Genomic DNA, 25,333 nt, shown 5'->3' with positions numbered 1-25,333 from the left:
GGGAACGGTGCATACAGAGGGTACCGTAATGTAGCGTGTAGCACAGGGGATCACCTTCACTACAGTAGCAATCTCAATAGGGCTTATTTTCGGGGGAGGGCTTATTTTCGAGGAATCTTACACAGTAAGGATAGGTCTTATTATCGGGGAAACACGGTAATTGTTAGGAGTTTTTTCTCTTACCTGGAGCCTAAATCTACCTTTCTGCAACTTTTAATTAGTCCGCAGTTCAGCTCTGTGGGGCCGAGGAGAACAAGTCTAATACTTCTATATAAAAACCCTCCACACATTTGGAGGCATTCATATCAGCCCTACATCTTCTCTAGACTGAGCATCTGAAATTCCTTCAGTTGACCCTTTGATGGCATGATTTCAAGGTCCTTCACCATCCTGGGCATTCTACTCTTGATGATCCCCTTGTTATGAAGTTCTTCCTAAAATATGGCTCCCAGAACAGAACACACTACTTCAGATTTAGCCTAACCAGGACAGTGTTCAATGAGGTTATCATCACCTTCATTCTAAATACCAGGCTTCTCTTAAGGCAGCCTAAGGTTGCATTTGAGACCTTTTACCTTTTTTGTTATATTATATTGGTGATTCATATTGAACTTGTATCGTACTAAAACACCTAGGTAAATTTTCACATGAACTAGCCAAGCCTCCCCCATTTCATCTTGTAATGTTAGTTTTCAAACTCAGCTGTAGGATTTTATTAAATTTCATCTTCTTTGATTTAGCCCATCATTCTATGCTATTGAGATTGATCCTTTTGGATCTTACCTTCAGTGTGTTAGCTGTCTCTCCTAGCTTTCTGCCATGTAATAATAAGCATGCCATATATACTCTTATCCAACTCATTGACTAAAAAAAATTAAATTGGACTCTTCCAATGTCAGACCTGGAGAGGGTGGAGGCAGTAGGGAAAAATTAAACTATGTAAATCCATTGACACGCACCCATTGATGACTACTCTTTGGATCTTCTTGTTTTATTATTTAACCAGTTCTAGAGCAACAGCTCTAAATAAACTTTTTATCACATCATTCACATCTCTTTGTTTTGTCCAGAAAGACAGCATGATGGGCTGTAAAATTCTTTTCTAAAGTCTAGGAAAATTGTACCCTACAGCATTTGTCTAATCTACAAATATGGTGGCCTTGTTTAAAAAAAAAAAAATGAAGTTGATCTGGCATGACCTGTTTTTGATGAAGTAGCTTCAAGAACACTAACTTTCCAGAGGCTCTCATGTTCGCCTACTTCCATAGGACATGTGTCCACTAGATAAGTTAAGAGAGCCTATCCCTTGTTTTCAGAAGCTTGCTGTTCCTATTTATTGGGTTCCTCAGTGTTTTTTATATTCAAATATTTATAATCTTCTCAGTCTTGTTACTAAACTTGTATTCTTAAAGCATTTTTTGATGTAACTATTGATAACTGTGATTTCTTTTTCTGTAAACTGCCTATTCATATGCTTTAATCATTTATTAATTCCCAAATACAGTTTTTCCAAATACATTTTAATATGGTTTTGGGGTAAACTGGGGAGGTATGACCTGTGGTCAAGTGGTTGACAACTCTAGTCTAGATGGAAGTTTATATCATGACACTGATCAAAACCCTTCAGTGACTATTGCCTAAAGTTTGACATCTTTAGTCTAAAAGAGGTGTGGGGAACTTATAGCCTTGAGGCCAAATGTGGCCTTCTAGGTCCTTAAGTGTGGCCCTTTGACTAAATCCAAACTTCACAGACTACTTCAGGACCTAGAGGGCCACGTGTAGCCTCGAGACTGAAGGTTCCCTATCCCTGCTCTAAAGTAAATATTTATTTGCAATATTTGATAACCTAAGTCTTGTACATATTTAATACTTCTGTAATTTGGTATTATATTTTCCTAGCCTTATTTCAATATCATCAACACATAACATGTTGCAAATAGGTGTTCACCTTCCCAGTAAACATCCAAAACTGTACTGTTAGAGATAGCTAGTTAGGACTGTGGATAAAATGCTGGACCTGGAGTCAGGAAGACCTTCAAATCCCTTTCAGACATTTTCTAGCTGTGTAACTCTGGACAAGTCACTTAAGCTATGTGTCTCAGTTTCTGCATCTTTAAAATGGGGATAATAATAATATTAACAGTACCAACTCCCAGGGTTGTTTTGAGCATAAAATCAGATACTTATAAAGTGTTTTGCAAATATTAAAATATTGTAAAAATGGTAGATGTCATTATCATTATCTCTGTTTTGGTTTATGTTATTCCTTGCTCCTGGAATGCCCTCCAATATATGATCACTATATTAGTTATTTATGCATGTGTTGTATTCCCCAATAGATTGTGAGTTTCGTACATTCTGCAAATATTTACTAAACAACCAATATGTATAGCATTGTACTAGGCACTTAGGGTTCCGTTGAGTTTACATGAGATATAATTCCTGCCATCATGTAATTTACAATCTAGTAGGGTTATAAGAGACAAAAAAGATGACCATATATCAAATCCTTGCTTGTTATGAAACTTTAGACTGAATTTGGAGAAAGGACATTTCTCATATGTGAACAGACACCTATATCTTCATTTTTCACCAGACTGTACTACTCTGGAACATATGACTTCTCCGCCATGCCCCAGGAAGCTCATTACTGGGAAAACCTTATTCTTCAAGATCCGGTCATCCTTGTTACTCCACATCTTCACTGTCCTCTGACCCTTCAATTGACAGGTGGAGTCATGAATTCTAAAACCTCCACTATAAGGAGTTTTCAGCTCAGAACTTTTCATTTCTCATGTGACTGCACTACTCTGAGATAACTCTTCTCCACCATACTGCTGGGTGCCTTCAGAGAAACAAATTTCCTTCTCTGACCCTCTACATCTTCAGCTTCCTCTAATGTGTTGTTTTCCTACATTGTATTAGAAGCTACTTGAGGGCAGAAGGTGTTTTTATTTTTGTTTGTTTTAAGCTCTTAGCACATACAAGCTCTTAGCCTGGAACAAAAAGGACATTTAATTAATATTTATTGACTATTGACTAAAGAAAAAAGGTAGTAAATAAATTAAAAATAAAAGATAAATGAAACGAGCAATATGAATGAATGTTATTAATATTTGAAATACTGGTAAGGCTAAAGTTCACATTAAATAAAACTTCTAAGACCAGCATGTCAGATAACTAAAAGATAACAATTTATAAATAGAAAACAATTTAACATATTTTTTCATTGTTGGATTTCAATCTTTTTTTTCAAATGCTTTATTAACTTGTGAGTTACATCATTCATTTCCACCAGATTTTCAGTTACAAATTTTCTCCCCATTTTCCCCCTACCCACCATCAAAGCATGGAACAGGAGTAATACTGTGAAGTCAGAACTCCTGCACCAAAAGCTTCCAAGAAAAATACAAGCTGGTTACAGGCCATAGAGGACCTTAAGAAGGATTTTGAAAACCAAATAAGAGAAGTGGAGGAAAGATTGGGAAGAGCAATGAGAATGATGCAAGAAAATTATGAAATGAGAGTCAACAGCCTGACTGAGGAAAATAATACCTTAAAAAACAGACTAACTCAAATGGCAAAAGAGGATCAAAAACCCAATGAGGAGAAGAATGTTTTAAAAAGCCAAATTTGCCAGATGGAAAAAGAATCACAAAAGCTCACTGAAGAGAATCATCCCTTCCGAATTAGATTGGAGCAAAAGGAAGCTAGTGACTTTATGAGAAATCAAGATACTATTAAACAGATCCAAACAAATGAAAAAATAGAAGGCAATGTGAAATATCTCATTGGAAAAACCAGTGACCTGGAAAATAGATCCAGGAGAGATAATTTAAAAATGATTGGACTACCTGAAAGCCATGATCAAAAAAAGAACCTAGAAATCATCCTTCAAGAAATTCTCAAGGAAAATTGCCCTGATGTTTTAGGACCAGAGGGCAGAATAGAGGTTGAAAGAATCCACCCATCACCTCCTGAAAAATATCTCCAAAAGAAAACTCTTAGGAATATTATAACCAGGTTCCAAAGTTCCCAGATCCAGTAGAAAATATCATAAGCAGCCAGGAAGAAACAATTTGAATATTGTGGAAACACAATCAGGATAACTCAGGATCTTGGAGCTTCTACACTGAGGGATCGAAGGGCCTGGAATATGATATCCCGGAGGTCAAAGGAGCTGGGATTAAAACCAAGAATCACCTACCCAGCAAAACTGACTATCATGTTTCAGGAGAAAATATGGTCATTCAGTGGAATAGAGGACTTTCAAGCATTCTTGCTGAAAAAACCAGAGTTGAATAGAAAATTTGACAATCAGATACAAGAAGCAAGAGAAGCATGAAAAGGTAAACAGGGGAAAGAAATCATAAGGAACTTATCAGAATGATAATTGTAATTGATGAAACTTTTCTCAGTATGAGAATAATTGAAGGGAATAAAAATGTGTGTATGTGTGTATATATATATATAATACACATATATATGTCTATATAGGAGGGTATATGGGTATATGAATACATATGTATGTACATGTGTGTACAGGTATACATAGATAGAGGGCACAGGACCAATTTAATAGGAAGGGATGATACTTAAAAGTTGAAATTAAGAGGTGAGAGAGGAATATAATGAGAGGATATGGGGAGAGACAGAATGAGGTAAACTACCTCATATAGAAGAGGCAAGGGGGGGTGGCTAGGTTGCGCAGTGAGTAAAGCACCAGCTCTGGAGTCAGGAGGACCTGAGTTTGGATCCGGCCTCAGACACATAACACAAAAAACTAGCCATGTAACTTTGGGCAAGTTACTTAACCCCAATTGCCCTCCAAAAGGCAAAGACAAAAAAACAAGAAGAGGCAAGGGAAAATGGTTACAATGGAGGGGAAGAACAAGAAGGTAAAAGGGAATAGGTCAACCTTATTCTCATTGAATTTGGCTTAGAGAGGGAATGAAATACACACTAAATAGGGTATCTCACCTTGTAGGAGAGTAGGGGGGAAGGGGATGTGAGGGGGGGTGATGGAAGGGAGGGCAGGCTGGGGGGAGGGAAGTTGGAAGCACCCACTTTTGAAAAGGGACAGGATCAAAGTAGAGAACAGAACAAGTAGGGGGCAGGATAGGATGGAGGGAAATATAGTTAGTCTTTTACAATATATCCACTATGTAAATGTTTTGCATAGCTACACATGTACAACTTATATTGAATTGCTTATCTTCCCAGTAAGGGTGGGTAACAAGGGAGGAAGGGAATGAATCTGGCATTCAAAGTTTTCAAATCAAATGTTTAAAATATATACTATTATTAATATTATTTTACATGTAACTGGGAAATAAGATATACAGGCACTAGCGCATAGAGATCCATTGTGCCCTACTGGAAAGTTGCAGGGGGTATGGGAGAAGATATGGGAAAGAGCAGATTGGAGGAGGGGATATCCAGTGGGATTGCTGTTTTGGGGTGGTGGGTAGGGGAAAAACGGGGAGAAAATTTGTAACTCAAAATCTTGCGGAAATGAATGATATAAACTAGAAGTTAATAAAGAATTTGATAAAGTTTTTAAAAAGTGTTTGATGTTTGTATTCATATAGTTCCTGTGTCTATTTTGACAGGTATTATCTCAGGTATTTTGTATTGTCTAGTTATTTTAAATAAGCTACAACAATATTGAATACTATTGGTGACATTTAGTGTAGTTTCCCTATTTTTCTCTTTTGATTAAATCTATTTTAGCTTTAACTTCATCTGAGATCATGATTACTACCCCTGCTTTTTTTTAACCTAATAAATTCTACTCCTGCCCTTTATTTATCTTTGTGTGTTTTTATTTTTTGTGTGTGTTTCTGTAGCAGCAAGCACCCCAAGAGTCCCCAGGGTTTGCTGCCAGAACAGGTTCTTAGATCTGCTTTGTCAAAGGAAAGCAACTCAAAATGGGTTAACAAGCTTACTTTAATCAGTCAAACATATATCGTTTACCTCATTCAGGGGGAAAAGGTTAGCACCCTGAACTTCAAAGTATACAGGCAGAATTATCAAGACAGAAACAGATCAAGTAGACAGCTTTCCAAACTGTCCAACCATTACATCCATACCAAATCAACATCTGGGCTTCAACATCTGGGTTTTTCAAAGCCAGGGGGCTCTGGACAATGGCTTCCCAGAATCCAGATCAAATCACAGAACACTTCTCAAAGTGAGCCCCAAAACAAAACCTCACATCAGGGCTTATATAGCCTTCTCCTGGCTCAGAGAATGTAACAACCTTTTGGACCCACTGACCAATCAAAAAGTATCAACTGAAAAACAAGCCTCCCACCCCAGGCTCCAGGTGTACTTTAGCCTAGGGTCAGGGAAGATCTTTAAAATTTACATTCCCATTACAGTTTTCTGAAAGTAACATATTGTTGAATTCAAATTTTTAATGTGCTATACATTTCCATTTTATGGTTAAATTCTTCCCATTCCCATTCTAATGTATAATTACTTGTTGCATATTTTCCTCTTTCCTATTTTTCCTCACTCTCCTTCTCACCTTATTTACCCTATCCTTCCTTATTCCTCTACTTTACTTCTACCTGCTACCTAGCCCTCCCAGAATTCCTTAACCTATCTACCCTTCTAAAAGTCCCTCCATTATCCTCTCTCTCCACCCTATCCCCTTATTACCTTCTTTCTGAATTTAGTATAGTTTTATACACAAACACATATATACATATATATGTATTGTATGTGTATATGTGTATGTGTGTATATATGTGTACATATGTATGTGTACATGTATATATGTGTGTGTGTTCCCTCTTTAACCCATTCCCAGTAAGAGTAAGGTTCCAGCACCATCTGCTCTCTGCCCCACTTCCTTCTTCTGTATCAGTTCTTCCTTTCATGCTTCATTTATATGAGGTAATTACTCCTTTTTATTTCTCCCTGTATAGTTTTTTTTAGAATCACTGCATCATGCACAACTCAGCCCAATATTTTCTTTCAAACTACCCAAATAATGATGGCAGTCATAATAGTATGATAACACTTTCACATATAAGAAGTAAACAGTTTGACCTTATTGAGTCCTTTATAATTGGTCTTAAATGTTTAATTTATATTTCTCCTGGATCTCATATATTTGAATTTTCCATTAAATTCTGCTGTTTTTGTTACAAATACCTGAAAGTTTTTCAGTTTGTTAAATTTTTTTTTCCCATTCAGGATTATACTTAGCTTTGCTGGGTAAATTACCCTTGATCTAATCCCAACTCTTTTAATATAGTGTTGCAGGACCTCAGTATAGTAGCTGCTAGGTCTTATGTAAGCTTTGTTGTAGCTCATTGTTTTTTTTTGTTGTTGTTGCTTCCAATATTTTCTCCTTAACCCAGGAGCTTTGAAACTTGGCTATGATATTCCTGTAAATTTTCCTCCTGATATAGGTGGTGATCACTGGGTTTGTTTTTCTATATCTATTTTGCCTTCTTGTTCCAGAACTTCAGGGCAATTTTCCTTGATAATTTCTTATAATATTATATCAAGGGTTTTTTTTAATTATAATTTTGAGATAGTCTGACTATTCTTATATTATTTCTCCTGAATCTGTTTTCCAGTTCATTTGTTTTTTCTCATGAGATATTTCACATTCTCTTCTTTTTCATTCTTTTGATTTTGTTTTATTATTTATTGGTGTCTTATAGTGTCATTAGCTACCCCTTGCTCAATTCTAGCTTTCAAGGAATTCTTTTCTTAAGTTTTTTTTTTTTTAAGCAATCAGGGTTAAGTAACTTGCTCAAGGTTACACGGCCAGGTGTTTCTGGGTGGGTGCTAAGTGTCTGAGCCCGGGATTTGATCTCCAGGTCTTCTCAACACTGGAGCCGGTGCTCTTACTTGCTGTGCTACCTGGCTGCCCCTTTTTTCTTAAGTTTTTGATTCTCTATTTATAGTTGTTTGACTTTATTTTCATATTTTTCTTCATTTTCTTGGATTGTCCTTATTTTTTTCCATAACTTTTCCTTGATCTCTCTTATTTTATTTTAAAAGTCCTTTTTTAGTTCTTCAAATAACTTTTTTGTGTGTGTGCTTGGGACCATTTGACATATCTCTTTGAAAAAAGCAGTGACTTTTTTAGTTCCACTGTCTTCCTCTGAATAGGAACCTATCCCCATAGTAGCTTTCTATGGTTGGGTTCTTTCTCCTTTACTTACTAATTTTTTATTTTGTTTTTAGCAGCTATTAATATAACAAGTGCTCATTGTGAGGTATAGGGAATGATGCCCCAAGCCTCAGGTCCTTCTTACCGTTATTTTCTAACACCTATCCCAGACCCCAACCTTGGGTTCTCCTCTCTACCCTTTACCCACATCAAGGCCCCCAACCCCACTATCTCACAAATGCTCTTGCTCCCTTCAGTTCCTCCAGATCCTCCAGTGGCTACAGACTACAGCTGTCTTCTCTACCCTAAAACTGAAACCAGGGATTCTACTCTCATATAAGTGCCCACAGCCAGCAGAGTCCCCACCTCTCTGCTACTGCACTCATCAGCTATTGCCTTCCCTCCCACAACTGTATCCTGTATGTGTCTAGTCTCACAATAGTTTTGGCTTCTCTCAACAATCTTTCAATCTTCTACTCAGCCTGTAGGTGAAAGTTGCTGAGGCTGAGGCTGCCTCCCAACCCAGTTGTCCCCAGGATTTATGGTTTGTTGATTTCCCAGAGTTAGCCTGAAGGTGTTTGCATTTCACTTAGGTCAAACTTCAGTCCCTGGAGGCTGGATCTTTCCTGCAGTCTTCTCTAGTTGTTTTAGGAGGACAGCTGCTTTACCCCAACTTTTGTTTATTTCTGCTTCTCCCTCTGAGACAATATTCTGTCTTTTTTTGTGTAGGAAATTTGGAGAGCCAAAAGTTTTGTGACCTACTCTTCCATCTTCCCAGAATCTTCTCCTCTATATATTCCTAGGACTCCACTCCTAGATTAAGAGTGACAAGATATTTCCAGTGTTTCTCCCATTTGTTTATGAATAATTCTTGAATCATCTCAGCCACTTTAGGTCAGTTAACACATCAAGGACCTATGATCATAGGTGTAGGTTCTCCCTTCATTGATTAAAGTTGTGACTCTTATGACTTATTACTAGATGGTCACTAAGTTCACCCCATGGCTTACCCAGCAATGAGTCTCTGAGCTTAGCAAGGCTTCTTCCTTAGAAAACAGAGATGGGGCAGCCAGGTGGCTCAGTGAGTAAGAGCGTTAGCCCCAGAGTCGGGAGACCCAAGATCGGTTCCAGCCTCAGATACTTAGCACCCACACAAAGTAACTGGCCATGTAACCTTGAGCAAGTTACTTAACCCCAATTGCTTTAAAAAACAAACAGAGATATAGTCTGTAATCCATCATACTTGAAACCTCAGCTTCATAGAACTTGCTTTGAGAGTTTGTATTCCCTTTGGGCCTTAAAAGAACCCATACCATGATGAAACCTCAGTGTACTACTCTGCTCCACAACCATATTTTATTTAATCCTCAACTCACAGCAAATATCTAGCTGTTGTAGACACTGCTGGGCTATAGTAGGCACTTAATAAATATTTGCTGATAATAGGGAAATTATTACTAGGTATATTGATTTGCTCCTAAGAGAATAGTTCAATATACAGGCAGGCATGAGAGCCACACAAATTCTTAACTTGGCCCAGAATTTTATAAGCCTTTAATCTGTTACTTTCCAGAAATTAACTGGGTTTGCCGCGATGTAGATTGGATTACACCAAGGATATGTCCCAAGATATAGCCCAAAAAAAACAAAACAAACCAAATGCAAAACAAACCTCTACAGAGTTAGTTTAGGCTGGCAGGTGTAAAAGAGAAATACAGGCAGGAGTAGGTATGATACTGAGCATGTGCAGATGTGTAGCCTGGAAATTACTCATTGCAACAAGCAAAGGTTTTAGAAGTGGCACAGATATAGGATAAGCAGATCCTTCTCTAAATGCCTAACAACTGTGCTGTAATGTGTAGAGGAGGGAAACAATATTAATAATTATAGGATGGAGGAAAGAATTCATAAAGATGGCATTTAAATTGGGCCTTAAACGATACACAGATTTTTATCAGAGTGGGGCAAAGATTGAAAGTGCATCACAGGTATACAGATATATATGGAATAAGCAAAAACATAGACAAGATTTTCTGAAATCACCTCTCTTATTGTTTCTTATAGTACAAGAACATTCCATTACATTCAAATAGCACAATTTATTCATTTTGAAATTGTCTAAGAGACAATCTAAAATATTCCCTTATATTCTAATTTTTAAAAATTCTTCCCCCTATTCCCTCCTTCAGGATCAATAATTTTATTTTGTTTAAAGCTATTCCTTCTCTGGCATTGTTTTCTCCCTTATCTGATCTTCCCCACTCCCTCTTCCCCTGTTTAGTTTTATATATATATAACATTTTTTTGAGGGGGAATGGCAGGGCAATTGGAATTAAGTAACTTGCCCAAGGTCACACAGCTAGTAAGTGTTAAGTATTTGAGGCTGAATTTGAACTCAGGTCCTCCTGACTTCAGAGCTGGTGCTCTGTTCACTGCACCACCTAGCCACCCCAGTTATATGGTTTTTACATCAACTTTGTGTGTTTGCATTCAATGCATGTCAATTATGAGAAATAGTAAGTTCTACCTTCTTCCTCCTTTCTAAACTACTGTTGCTTTTATGATACATAGCTGCACTCAATTTGAATTTTTCTCCCCACCATCCTCATCCCCAACTAGGTAGGTACCTTCCTCTCCTTACTTTTTCAGTTTTCTTTTCTGTGTTGTCTTATCCCTTTAGATCATAAGCTCCTTGAGCTGTGTTCAAAGCTCAAAGGAAAAGCAGGATGCACAAATATGTAATATCCACCCCAAATGTTCACTGGGACTATTTTGTTGGGGCCTGTAGCCCCTCTTTGGGTCTCAGGCAGCCTCTCTGAGTTCAGGTCTGATGTAACAGGATACAGAGCAATCAGCAATATGTGCTGATCTCATCTGTAGTCAGGGCACCCTAACCTCTAGGAAGTGCTGAGGCGCCCAGATTGTGCTGTTACACAATGTACCCTGTTACCCTAAGATTTATCTCGGGGACTAAGGGTAAGTGTGCAGGAGTATGCAAGCTGTTCTGGACACAGCCTCCCTGTTCTCTGATTGGCTCCCCCTACCTTCCCTCATGAGCTGTCCACAAGCTCTGCAAGTGCACTTTGGGGATTTAAGGGCTTTAGCATGAGGGGCTAGAGAGAATGCAGGGAGAGATGTAACAACATGCCTGCCCTGCCAATAAAGCTGTGCCTCTTTCCATTTCCACTGGCTCAACTTCTCTTTTATGTGAACATGCAGGACATAGCTAGATTGCACACTGATGACCTGGGAAAGGTAAGACTCAACTAGAAACCCAAGGATCATTACACAAGCTTGTATTGGTCTGATCAGCCAGTTGGACACATTGAAACTTGACTCTAGCATGGTGATATCACTTTGGTCCTCTTTGAGAACAAAGGACAACCAAGCTCCTTGAGGACAAGTACTATCTTTTCCCATATATTTATATCCCAAGGGTTTGGTACAGTACATGGCACATAAAGGTGTGATTTATTGACTATTGATCATTGACTCTATCACTCAACTTTCCAAGAATCTTCTGTAAGGATTTTGGGAAGAACTTTAGAGCTATATTATATGATATAGTAAATTTTGCTAGAAGTGAAGATTTAAATGTTTCTACATAGCATACACTAAATTTTGCTATGTGTATAATTGTATTAATTTCATAAATCCCAATTAGTTCCTGGTCATCTCTTGTATTCATTAAAATTGAATGTGATCTTGTGATCCTGATTATCTTCTTTGGTATACTGGTTTTGTCTTTTGTCACTTCTGTTTTTTGTCCTCATGATTATAGTCAACATGTCAGCCAATAAACAACATTTATTAAGCTCCTCCTTCTGGTCATCTTCGGAGGTTTTACTGGAGTGTGACTACTGTACATGCTACAACTTCTTGGAGCCACAGGTGACAGTTAGATGGTAGGTGGACACCAAAGGTGGATGAGCAGCCCTGAAAAGGGCTCAGCAAGCCCTCACAGCAGAGTTGCTAATCATCCCTGAACACTCCATACACGGTAACCAACAGGCCTTAAATATGTCAGTGAGGTAGGGAGGTATCTTATCTATCCCAAGCATGTGAAGACTTCCCCCAGGGGAATGGGTAGATGAGAACAATTTGTTCCAACAGTCATGAAGTTGGCTGAAGTAGGTGATGTGGAGGAGCATTCAGTCCGACATTGAAGATGCCAAGGTTATCCACTGCATCTGGGCTATCTCCAGTGATCTAGATTTTTATCTGCCACTAGACTTTGATGACTTGAAGAGTGAAGCTGCAGACTTGAACAATAACAGAGGAGAAAGAATTGCTAGATGTGTATGGGGTCATGAAGAGTCGGACATGACTGAATGACTGAACAAAAAGGAAGAGAAAGCTTCCAAAATGAGTTCCTTAGGGTTACTTTTATTTCTTCCCAATAGGATGATTACTTAAGAAATAACAATCTGTCAAAAAGAAACTAAGAAAATAAATGAGAAATTCTGAACAATACCAACTTAAAGTTTATCATGGGATGAAACAGCTCGCTAGTGATTATTAAATCTTACTGTGTGCAATAGCAAAACAAATGAGTCATACCAAAACCTGTCTAAAATGTTCATAGGATCAGACTCTAGTCCTAGAAAAAAAATGGTCATGGAGATCATAAAATTGAGAGATGAGGAATCTCCCTGCTTCCAGCTTTAAGAATGCTCTTTTGTTAAAACATAGAAAAAGCAATTGTATCCTCTATGTTCGACAAGGACACAAAAAACAATCCGGAATTCTATAAAGCCCACACCTAAAATTATACTCGGAAGCAAAAAAGTAGAATAGATGGTAGAAGACAGTTATTAGCCAACACTCAAAATGTACTATGAAATAGTTTTTATTTCAAAGTATGTTCATATCAGAACAAATATTCAAATTAATTTTTATTTGCCATTTCAATTAGCAAAAAGCTTGATTACAAAGCAAGACAGTATTATCAACCTACTTCAGTTATGCCCCTAGTTACCTCATAAAAGATATAACGGAGGTCCTACACCCTTTGTATACACAGGATAGACCTTTTCTGATGTGGTTTGGTCCTCACTTTTCATCTTAAAAGTAGACTAATAAATTTTATGCCTAGGAAACATCTGACAAGAGAGCAACATATCCCTACATTAATTTTTTTTTCAAAGCAATTGGGGTTAAGTAACTTGCTCAAGGTTACACAGCCAGGTGTTTCTGGGTGGGTGCTAAGTGTCTGAGCCTGGATTCGATCCCCAGGTCATCCCGACACTGGGGCCAGTGCTCTTACTCGCTGTGCTACTTGGCCGCCCCCCCCCCCCCATTATTTTTAAAAAATTGTTTGCATGATGCTAATTAAGAATCAGGATGCTATTATTCATTAATGAAATCAATTAACCATTTATTAAGTGCCTACTATGTGCCAGGCATCCTATAATTTTTTTTCTTGAGATTAGTTTTTCCAGTTTACTTGCAAGGACATGTTTTTTGCTTGGTGGAATTACAGTAATCTTGATAAAAATTCTAGTCAGCACTTAAAGTCTTATGTACAAGTGGGGGAAAAAAAATCCCGAGATTTTTATTTAGAATATTCAGAAGAGCCTCTACAAGTAATGAAAATTACATTTTAGCAGTGGTGATACATACTTTCTCTCACCTTTAAGGTTCAGAAATTTAGCACTTAAATAATATTTCCTCAAGGCAGAAGAGGAAAAGAGCACAAGACTGGGAATTATAAGACCAGAATTCAAGTTTTGGCAAACTATTTTGCTAGTTTGAGCCTCAGCTTTCACATCTAGAAAATGGGGATACTAATACTACCTACACTACCTATCTATCCCACATAGTTGTGGAGAAAATGCTCTAGAATAAAGTCCTTATAGAAATGGTAATTGTCATTATTATTGCTTGTGCTATCTACCACATACGGTTGCTGTCAGGAAAGCATTTTGAAATCTGTAAAGCACTATTTACATGTGAGCTATAATTAAAATAATAATGATTATTGTGATCTAAGGTTCTTTTCATACACTTTTCATACATTCTTGGTTAATATGAATGCTTTGTTCAAAAATTTTTTTTCTCAATTACATGTAAAAAATAATTTTAGCATTCATTTCCTTAAAGATTTGAGTTCAAATTCTCTTCTTTCCCTCCCTGCTTTCTTCAGAAGACAATTATTTCGATATAGATTAATGAACAGTTTTGAAAAATATTTCCATATTAATCATGTTGCAAAAGAAAATACAGGAAAAGAAAGAAAGTTAAAAAAAATGCTCTGATGTTCATACAGACTCCATCGGTTCTTTCTTTGGAGGTAGATAGAATTTTTCATCATAGATCCTTTGGAATTGTCTTGGATCATCATATTGCTGAGAATAGTTAAGTCATTCATAGTTGATCATTGTACAATATTGCTATTATTGTGTACAGTGTTCTCTTGGTTCTGCTCACTTCACTTTACATCAGTTCATTTAAGTCTTTTCAGATTATTCTGAAAGCTTCCTGCTCATAATTTCTTGTAGCACAATAGTATTCCATCACAATCATATACTACAACTTGTTCAGTCTTTCCCCAATTGATAGGCATCCCCTCAATTTCTAATTCTCTGCCACTACAAAATAAGAGCTACTATAAGTTGAATGGTTTATCTTAAAAGGAATCTTAATATATAAAAATGCATTATGAACTTTGACCGATTACAAATTTGAGACAAATAGAAAAACAATCTTTTCCTAACTAGAGGATACCTCTCTAAATGCTTTCAAAATTGCATTTGACCTCTCTTCCTGAAGAAAGTTAAGCCACTAAAAGTATATCCCTTCAGTTTTGTTAATACTGGGAAAATAGTTTTTAAATGTGCAAAAAAGTCTAACTGCTTTTCAAGCAAATGAAGAACAAAAATATGGCACTATTTCAAAAAAGATGCCAATAAAATGGCAGTGGCACAAAGATTCAAGCCAATCTACAACATCACAAGTTAGTTAGTAATGGTTTTCTGACAAACAAGGAACTTATAGTATTAAGAATAGGAATAAAATACTGCTTAATATTGATTGCTATGCTAATTATTTATATATGCATATAATAATCTTACAGTCTCCCATTCAGAGCTTTACTACTAGCTGAACTTGAGTACAGATTTTTTTTTATCATTTTTAATTAAATTTCTGTACAACAAAATTAAAACCTATTATAAACAGACATATTTAAACCAACGTACATGCTAGAATTCTGATGAAAGCAAAAATACATAACAATATTCTATTCTTCATCTGGACATCCATCATCTTCTATGGGATCAGGTTGCAAAAGACGAGATCTGTGGGGAGAATACAAAGAATTTCAGATGCTTAAAAAGAACGATTGTAATGCCATCCAAATAAGGCAAATGAAGGCAGCAATGTTGGGTTTAAGTGGCTAGATGGAAAGGAAAAATAAATACATCATCAAATGCAGTACACAAAAACTATGGGTGCCTAAATACTCAGTACCCAACAAAAATGTCATTTTAATTTTTTCTTCCTATGATTCAGTGAGATCTATCGTTATTATCATTCATAATAATCTATATCCTTATTTAACATGCTGCCAAGCATATTGGTACATGAGTATTACGTAGCTTTCTACTCCAGCAAGTTATTATTGCCTATCTATTCTGTTAGACAAAAGAAGTAATCCACTTATGTAGTGCAGAGCTACAAAGTTGACGGTATGGCCTGGAAACTATTTACCAGACCTCATGCAAATCAACTTCATATTCACTGTAACTTTTTCAAAGTAATAAAGGAACAGGGTTTTATTCAGACAAATTATTTATTTAGTAGTACATGTAATTGCAGAACAAACTGGGTTCAAGGCTCTCTGAAGACAAGAACCCAGAACTTTAGCCTTTACCTAGATAGTTTTGAGGGAATGAAAAATGGTATGAAAGGGTTTCTTATTAGAAGAGGGGTTTGGGAGACAATGAGGTGAGGGTGAAGGTTGGCTGGAAGGAACTGGGAGATAATCAGGAGACACTGAGAACAGAAAGAAAAAGGGGTTGTTTTGCGATTTCTTTTAAGTTGGGGGCTATTGGGAGGAGGAGTAATCTTGTGACTTCTCCAAATTCAGATGATGTATAAACAGTCGAAACTTAGCTTCACTAACTGGCAGTTAAAAAAACAAAAAGGAAGACAACTCCAAAGGACTCATGATGGAAAAGGCTATCCAGGGGCAGCTAGGTGGTGCAGTGAATAGAGCACAGGCCCTGGAGTCAGGAGGACCTGAGTTCAAATACAGCCTCAGACACTTGACACAATTACTAGCCGTGTGACTTTGGGCAAGTCACTTAACCCCAATTGCCCTCCAAAAAGCCAAAAAGTCCAAAAGCAAAAAAAAAAAAAGTGGCTATTCACAACCAGAAGAAGAATTAGAGTCTAAATACAGATCGAAGGAAACTACTTACTCTCTCTCTTTTCCATTTTGTTTTGTTTCTTCTTTCTCGTTATTCATTCCATTGGTTATAATTCTTTACAACTTGACTAATGTTTAATATGAAGGTATATGTAGACCCTATATCAGATTGCATGCTGCCATGGGGTTATGGGGGTAGAAAATTTGTGGAACTGAAAACTTGTGAAACTGTGTTGAGGACCACAGCCAGTGGGGCTCTGACCCTGATGGCTGAATAAGCCCTCTCAGCATAAGACCCTGATAAACAGGCTCGGATAGGTTCCCCATCCCCTAGGAAGGCTCACAGGCATGGGCTTCACATCTCTGTGAGAAGCATGGTGAGCTCCCAGCTTGGGAACAAGGACGCTTGCAGTGTTCTCAGAGGAAACTAGCATAATGTAGCAATGGAGCACTAATTAGAAGCCTTGGGACCACTCCATCCTGTTCTGGGGAGGTTTAGAACATCCTGCCTGGTACTCGTACCCTGATAACAAGGATAGAGTACATGGCCATCAGGAATGAGGCCAATAGGAACTAGGGCAATGGTGTAATCCCAAAGACAGTGCCTTATGATGAGTATGCAGTTTTACACTATATATACTGGACTCTTAGCTGAATAAAGTTGACTCTGTTATCCATTGCACTAGAGTCCCGTCTCTTTTATGATTGTCAACCTCTGGGTAAGTAATCTTTTATCGATCTTTTCACCTAACTTTTCCCTCTCAGCTCTGCTGCTGGCTGGCAGGGCTCCTCTCTATCACTATCGGACACTGCCACAGAAGGGAAGGGGTCCCTGGGTGGGCTTGGCTTCCCACAGAACTGAATGTTGTAAACTAATACTAAATTTAAAAAAAGAATATGTGTTAGTGAGCTATCTACTAATCTTTATAGTGAATTATAACTGCCCATGATTTTTTTAATCTATCCTTTTCTCTATATATTTAAATATCTTGGTTATAAAAATGATTAAAAAAAAAACAAAAGGAGTGAGTCACATGTTATTTTTAATACTACAAGGGGTTCGTGAGGGGAGTTGATCCTGAAGGTTGAGCCAGCTTGTGTAAATACAACTGACAAGACTTGGCAACTATATATATCAACGATATCTTTCCAGAGCAGGAAAATCCTGTAAAACATTTTAGCTTTACAATAACCAAGAATATTGTCTTTTAAGATACAACTATCGGGGCAACTAGGTGAATAGAACACCAGTCCTGGAGTCAGGAGGACTTGAGTTCAAATCCAGCCTCAGACACTTAACTAGCTGTGTGACCTTGGGCAAGTCACTTGACCCCAATTTCCCTGCCTTCCCCCCTCCAAAAAGCAATAAATAAATAAATAAAAGATACATTTATCTCTATAACATGAAAGTCACAAATAATAAGGTATTAGAAAGATAGGGTATTTTAAAATTAGTTCTTTAGACTTGTATGAACTAATGGATAGTAAAGTAAGCAGAACCCAGAGAACATTATAAACAACAACTTTGAAATTTCAAGACTTAAAAGCTCAAATGAATGCCACAACCCATAACAATTCCAAAACACCAAAGTAGAATGTGCTATTTATTTACCTCCTGACAGAGAGGTAATAACCTCCAGGTACTGAATGAAACATCCATTTTTTGGACAATATGGAGATTTGTTTTGATTGACTATGCATATCTGATATAAAGATTTTAGATTTCTTCCAATTTGGGGTGAAGGAATTGAAAGTAGAGATGGAATAATAAAAATTTTAAAAAATCTTTTAAAAAGACCCTTTTAAGAAAAAGGGTCAGTGAAACATTTTTAAAAATGCATAAAACTGGGGTGGCCAGGTAGCACAGCGAGTAAGAGCACCGGCTCCAGGGTTGAGAAGACCCTGGAGATCGAATCCCGGGCTCAGACACTTAGCACCCACCCAGAATCACCTGGCCGTGTAACCTTGAGCAAGTTACTTAACCCCAATTGCTTAGGGGCGACCAGGTGGCTCAGCGAGTAAGAGCACTGGCTCCAGTGTCGGGATGACCTGGATCAAATCTGGGCTCAGATACTCAGCACCACACCCAGAAATAACTGGCCATGTAACCTTGAGCAAGTTACTTAACCCCAATTGCTTAAAAAAAAATGCATAAAACTGGTCAGGAGAAAACACAGGCAAGTAGGACAGCTTTGAAAATAACATGCTCAATTTATTATATATTTTAAAAGAAAAGCAAGCTTTTCCTAGCTTCACACTACAATCTTCTTACCTGTTCTACTTCGTCTATAGTTTGTATAGTGAAATGCTCATCTTATTTGATGTTAAATTCAGAACAAAGAAAAAAATCAAATTAAATAGAAATTTTCTTCAAAGTAGCTTAAAAAGTAGGAAGTAAAAATTAAAGCTCAAAGGAAGCCAATTCACATAGAGACTTATAGAATCACAGTAAGAACTGAGACAACCTCATTAACAAAATAATGCCAGACTTGAATTCTCCTTAGGGGAAGCTAGTTGTGGTAAAAGATAGAATGCTGAATCTGGAGTTAGGAAGTCTCATCTTCCTGAGTTCAAATCTGATCTCAGACACTTACTAGCTATCTAACCCTGTTTGCTTCAGTTTCCTCATATATAAAATAAGCTGAAGAAGGAAATGGCAAACCACTTCAGTATCTTTGCCAAGAAAACCCCATAGGGAGTCATGAAGAATTGGGCATGACCAAAAAAGGATTAAAAAACAATTTTCCTTAAAAGACAAAAAATAGGACAATATGTTAAGTCAACAAACCAAATTACAATGTTATATTTTTAGATGTTTTTAAGACTATTAAAATTTTAAGTTATAGAACTGGTTCAACTAAGTGACAGAAAATATTTTGGATAAAATAAATTATCTCATTAGCTTTAATGTAAACTTTAAAAATGATTAAAATGTTTGTGACATACCCACCAAGTTAAAACTTACTTTCTTGTAGGTTTTCCTAGGCCAATACTTCCCACCTCTGCTTCATCAGGAATTTGATTCTCTTTTTCTGAGTGTTTAGATGACATCCCAAAGAATTCTCCAATTCCTTTTTGCCATGTGGGTGTTGGCCGTACACATACTGGGTTCCCACCTGCATACTTGCTTTCAACTGGAAAAGAAAAATGATACGTTAGGATTTATGAGACTTTATATCAACATGTACTTAATTTCCTGGCTAGCTAAAACATCCCAAATACTTTGCATCAATTCACGTAAGTCTTTCTAGGTTTTTCTGAGAGCATCCTGTTCATCATTTCTCATAGTACAATAGCATACTATCACAATTACGTACTACAACTTATTCAGCCATTCCCCAATTGATGTGGATCCCCTCAATTTCCAATTTTTTACCCCCAGAAAAGAGCTGCTATACATATTTTTTGTATATATAGGTCCTTTTCCTTTTTTATCTCTTTTGGGATACAGACCTAGTAGTGGTCAGAAGATATGCAGTAACATATGCCTTTCAAAAGGTGATTAGAAAATATTATTCCCAATTTAAAATGGCTTGGAACAAATGACATGCAAAAATGCATACCAAATAACTTAATGAAGTTTAATGTGCTAGTCACTGTTTGAGTGGGAAAGTATTTCTCAAATTTTAGTTGTGAAAGTTATTCAAGTACTACAATTGTACTTACCTAAGATTTAGACACAAATGCAAAGATCTTATTTCTAACAAAGACAGTAAACTAGTAAATTTAGTAAAGTCATAAAATTAGGCAGCAGAGGGTAGTGGTGGAAGAAATTTTTGGAGTCAGGAGAGACTTGAAATAGTATAACAAAGATGAACTAGATTTCCTATGAGGTCCCTTCTACTTTATTTTAAAATATTTAGCTTTATCTACTCTATAAAATAAATATGATTTTTAAGAAAAAGGAAAAATGGAGATAAGAGAAGAAAGTAGTAAGGCTTAAACAGTTTTTGAAGTAATCCATTTCCCTGAATAAAGGAGGAAGAAATTTAACCATAGATTCTAATTGCAGCTCAGTCACAAACTAGCTGGTTAACTTTAAGACTTAGGTTTCTTACTTGTGAAATAGTATCTGTTTATTTACTAACCTCAATTTAGAACACTGATTTCAGTCATTCTGCAAACCACAGAAATTGTCATTGGTACAAAAAAAAAGACCAGAAATGTTCCCACTAGTTGATTTCATGAATCTATATAGTGGTATATGCTGGCCCAAGTTATTTGGACAGATATCAACATATATTCAGGAACAAGTACAGTTCTTTTCAGCTTACAATTTAATTTAGGAAAAGTCAAGAGTGTTTCCACAATCAAAAGTTTAAACAATTTTGCTATTTGAGAAGCTCCTTGGCACAATGGAAGAATACAGGACCTGGAGTCAGAGAAACTGGGCTCAAGTCCTGTCTCTGACATGACCATGGCCAACTCACTTAAATTCCCTGGGCTTCAGGATCCTCAATGGTAAAAGATAATGTTGGATTTAGATGACTTTGATGTTTCAAGTCAATTATCCTCTGATCCTAAGGATCCCTTGGGTCTTGTCATCTGTCCTTTTAATGAACCCTTTAGACTTCTGGCCTTTTCCATTACCCCTAAAACTGAACTTTCATTTATGTGTTGTCTCTCTTAACTAAATACTCAACTCCTTGAGAGCAGGGACTCTAGCTATATCTAAACTATTTGTAGTTCCGATGCTTAAAGGTACAATGGTTGGCACATACATGTTTAAAAATGTTTTTCATTCATTCTTCCTTTCATTTAAAAAATGGTTCCAAACTTATGTCTAAAGGGCTATAAAAATGTGCATGCTTTTTGACCCAGCAATACCACTTCTAGGGCTGTATCCCAAAGAGATCATACAAATGGGAAAAGGACCCATATGTATGACAAAAATATTTGTAGCAGTTCTTTTTGTGGTGGCAAAGAATTGGAAATCTAGGGGATGCCTATCAATTGGGGAAGGGCTAAACAAGTTGTGGTATATGAATGTAATGGAATACTATTGTGCTGTAAGAAATGAGGAGCAGATGAACTTCATAATAACCTGGAACTGATGCTGAGTGAGGGGAGCAGAACCAGGAGAACATTATACACAATTACAGACATATTGTATCTGTGATGACTAACTTTGATAGATTTGGCTCTTCTCAACAATGCAAGGTTTTAAGACAACTCCAAGAGACTCATGATGGAAAAGGCTATCCATATCCAGTAAAAGAATTATGGAGTCTGCATGCAGATTGAAACAAACTATTTACTCTCTCTTTTTTTTTTGTTTTGTTTCTTCTTTCTCGTGGTTCACTCCATTGGTTATAATTCTTTACAACTTGACTACTGCAAAATATGTTTAAGGTGAAGATATATGTAGAATCTATATAGGTTTACATGTTGTCTTGGGGAGGAGGGGGAGAAAATTTGTAATTCAAAAACTTGTGAAACTGAATGTTGCAAACTAAAAATAAATAAATCTAAAAGAAAAAAACAAACAAAAAACAGTTTCAAAGATTATGCTTTGAATCGCTCTTGGGTCAATTTATCCTTTCTCTTCTAAAGAGGGCCCTTAACGAACTGTTCCCCTTTTCACCTTCTGGATCAAACCTTGAAATATTCTCCTGTCTTGTACAACTTCCTACTGAAGGGAGCCAAGACCTCAGATGGCATAACATTTCCTCTTCTCTTTATGGGTAGGAAGAGGGTGAATGTGTTTTACTTTGCTAGCTCCTTCTCTTTGAGAGAAACATTAGAAGCGTTCCCCCAACCCTCCTCCAAAAAACCCTTTAAAACAGCCCAAGAAAACAAGGAAGAGACACAGAAAATGATCAATCAAAGGGCACAAATCACTGTTAAGTGAAGTCAAACCAGCAAGCATTCAAATTCTTTCTACTTGACAGGAAGGCACGGAGTTATCTGCTAGGAACACAAAGAAAGGGAAAAAACCAGTTCCTGCTCTTGAGGAGTTTATAGTCTAATAGGAGAGATAATATGCTAATAATAATTATGTGCAAGCGAAACATAGACGAGGCAAACTGCGGGTAATCTTGGAGGGAAGGCACAAGCATTAAGGGGAACCAGGAAAGGCAAATTCTTGCAGAAGGGAGGATTTTAGCACATTCCAGGTGGGGAGTGGACAGTGAACTCAAAAGACCTAGCGTTTCTATGGGGCCATATAGAAAAAAAAAATATTAGCATTAGGATTAGAATTTTGCAAAGCGCTTTATAGGTTATCTCATTTGCAAAGAGATAGATTAAATTTAAAGATATCACCACAAAACAGCCTCCAGAACATTAACAAAATACCTATTGAAATTAAAAAAAAAAAAGGAGCCCTGGCCACCAAGATGAAAGCGGGGATTGGGGAGAGGAGGCTCGGGTCCGCAAACCGGCTCCCCTCAACCCCGATCCCCACAGGTCTGCCGTCCCTCCGGGGGGCAGAGGAGGAGGTCCTTACCTCTCCGAGACGGAGGCGGAGGAGAGGCGTTGGAGAAGCTGGAGTGACCCAGAGCCTTCCGGGGCGCTCGAGCAGCCACCACTGCAGGGAGAGAGAGAAACAAGGCGATGAGGAGGTGGGAGAAGGAGAAGGGGAGGGAACCTGGGGCCTCCAGCCTTCAGGACGTTTTTGGCGCGCAGGCTCCGCGGAGTCGCCCAAGTAACCTGTAGCGCACTCAGCCCTGAAGAATCACCTTTGCGGTAGGACCCTGGCATGCAGTCGGCCTTAGTCCGCACCATGACCAAAGCAGGAGGAGACGGCGAGACAACAGGGACAAGGACAAGGCCAGCGGATAGAGCTTTAACACTGGAGAGCAGCGTAGCTGGAACGCTGGACTCCCGCGCGCTCCGCCCTCCATTTAAGCCGGCCGGTTTCCCGCGCCCTCGAGGGGTTCGACACCTCCCACTTTCTCATTGGCTCGCTGTCGGGTCCGTGGGCTAATCAGCAGCTTCCAGTGATGTCGGAGACGGGATAGGCTGAAGAACAGAGCCATCCATCAACTTAGAGAGACTCGTAATTGGTCCTCGCTCCTGGATGGGCGCGGTGAAACATCCTTCGGTCACTTTGTCGGAGAGTAGTGCAGTACCTCTGTCTGTCTCCCTGTGTACATATCAACGAGATGGGTGAAAGTTATGTAAAAAGCTGAAATGTGGATTTATTTATTTTAAATAACTTACAGATTTAATAAATAACAAATTACAATTGAACTTATAATTACTTAAATAATAAGATTTACAAATTACACATACCTAGTTCGATTGTGTTTTTAACAATTACATATATTTTTCTTAATATTAAAAAAAACAACAACCCAAAAACAGCAACAACGTCAACAACCAAAAAAAAGCAACCCCTGGTACATGAAAGACATTTTTATTTACAGATTACATAAATTTAGTTTAATCGAATTTTTTTAGACAAATCATTTCAATTTTTCAAACACCTTGAAATTTTGTTCAGGACATATTTATTTTGTCCAATTTTCATATTACACAAATCCATTTCAATTTAATTGGTTTTTTTTTTTTTTTAAGCAATTGGGGTTAAGTAACTTGCTCAAGGTTACACGGCCAGTTATTTTGTGTGGGTCCTAAGTGTCCGAGGCTGGAAGGGATACTGAGTCTCCCGACCCAGGGCTAGCACTCTTACTCACTGCACCACCTGGCCGTTGCTAATTGAGTTTTTAAAAAAACATTTCGGTTTTTCTAAAACTCCCCAAATTATTGGGGAAAAAAAGGTATTTGTCATGATTGAATCTTAGAATAAATAGATAAGCAAAAGAAGTCTGAGATTGCTTGTTTAGTTTGACTTTGCACACATTTTTGAAATAGGGGAAAGGAAATAAATATAGTTGAACTAGTTTTAGAGTCAGAAGGCATTTTAGGAATCATTGCCCTCATTATAAATGTGGAGAAACTGAGGCCCAGAGAATGGAGGGGACTTGTTTTCAAAATCCCAAAGGCAATAAGCCTCAAAATTTGAACTTTGCTACCCTGATTTTAAATTCATGGAAATTTCTGGGCCTTTGATTCCTCCTCACTAATGTGATTTCTTTAAGGATCAAGAATTACTCCCTTTTCGCCTGTCATCTTATCAGCCTTATTAAAAAATCTTGCTCTGGACATTTTAACACTTTTGTTTCAGGAACTTCCAGGCAGGGACTCCTTTTCTACCACCCCATCCTTGCTGATAACTGCTACTCACCTTTGCCGACCTGGGGTAATTTTTATGAATTTTTCAGTTTAAATCCTACACAAGACCTTACTGTGATATCTCACTTCAATGTGAAAGTGACCCTGGATTCTCTAGGTAATAGTCACAGAGCATAAGCTCTGGCAAGTTGAAAGTCTTAAAGTAGGAATGAATCCTCTCTTCCTAACTGCAGGGCTATCTTAGTTAAATAGTTAATCATAGTTAAGCTCATCTAGGACAATACTATATGTGTATCCTGAAGGCCTTAAATAGATTGTGCTTAGGCTAGTAAGAGTTAGGCTACTAAACACCATCAAGGAATTAATAACTCTTTGTGATACAAAATTAGGAAGGCTATCCCTGGGATCCAAAGGAAATTTACTAACTCTGGAGAGTCTAAAATTATACATTTGAGGTTCTTACTGAAGACCTAGAGCTTAAGGTATTTCTTTGTTCTCCCATTTCCAAGCCTCTGGCAAATGCATAATTGCATATTAATGAATTTTATTTCATTTTTTTGTGAATTTCATTTTATCATTCATGCCTTCAATCATTGTAGTCCCCTGAGACTTCTTAGTTACCTGAAAATCACAGCCCTCAAAGAGGGCTTACAAGAGAGTACTAAGTTTGGGGTGATGATTCAATT

General features: G+C 37.5%; 2 protein-coding genes across 2 annotated transcripts in view; one reads left to right on the top strand and one right to left on the bottom strand.

Moving 5' to 3' along the window:
- TRIP4 (thyroid hormone receptor interactor 4) overlaps positions 1-25,333 on the top strand; it is a 374,079-nt gene that overhangs the window by 301,446 nt on the left and 47,300 nt on the right. The window lies entirely within an intron of this gene.
- PCLAF (PCNA clamp associated factor) lies at positions 12,971-23,409 on the bottom strand. The gene is given in 5 exon segments (XM_069098325.1): positions 12,971-15,435; positions 19,474-19,642; positions 22,957-23,037; positions 23,189-23,304; positions 23,306-23,409. Coding segments are annotated over 5 exon segments (528 nt in total). The 3' UTR covers positions 12,971-15,377.

The sequence above is a fragment of the Petaurus breviceps genome, unplaced genomic scaffold, assembly GCF_028583685.1.
Source record: "Petaurus breviceps papuanus isolate PSGF00001 unplaced genomic scaffold, PetGlider_PUasm1.0 37, whole genome shotgun sequence".
NCBI classification, from domain to species: domain Eukaryota; kingdom Metazoa; phylum Chordata; class Mammalia; order Diprotodontia; family Petauridae; genus Petaurus; species Petaurus breviceps.
This window is presented reverse-complemented; position numbering and strand designations above follow the sequence as displayed.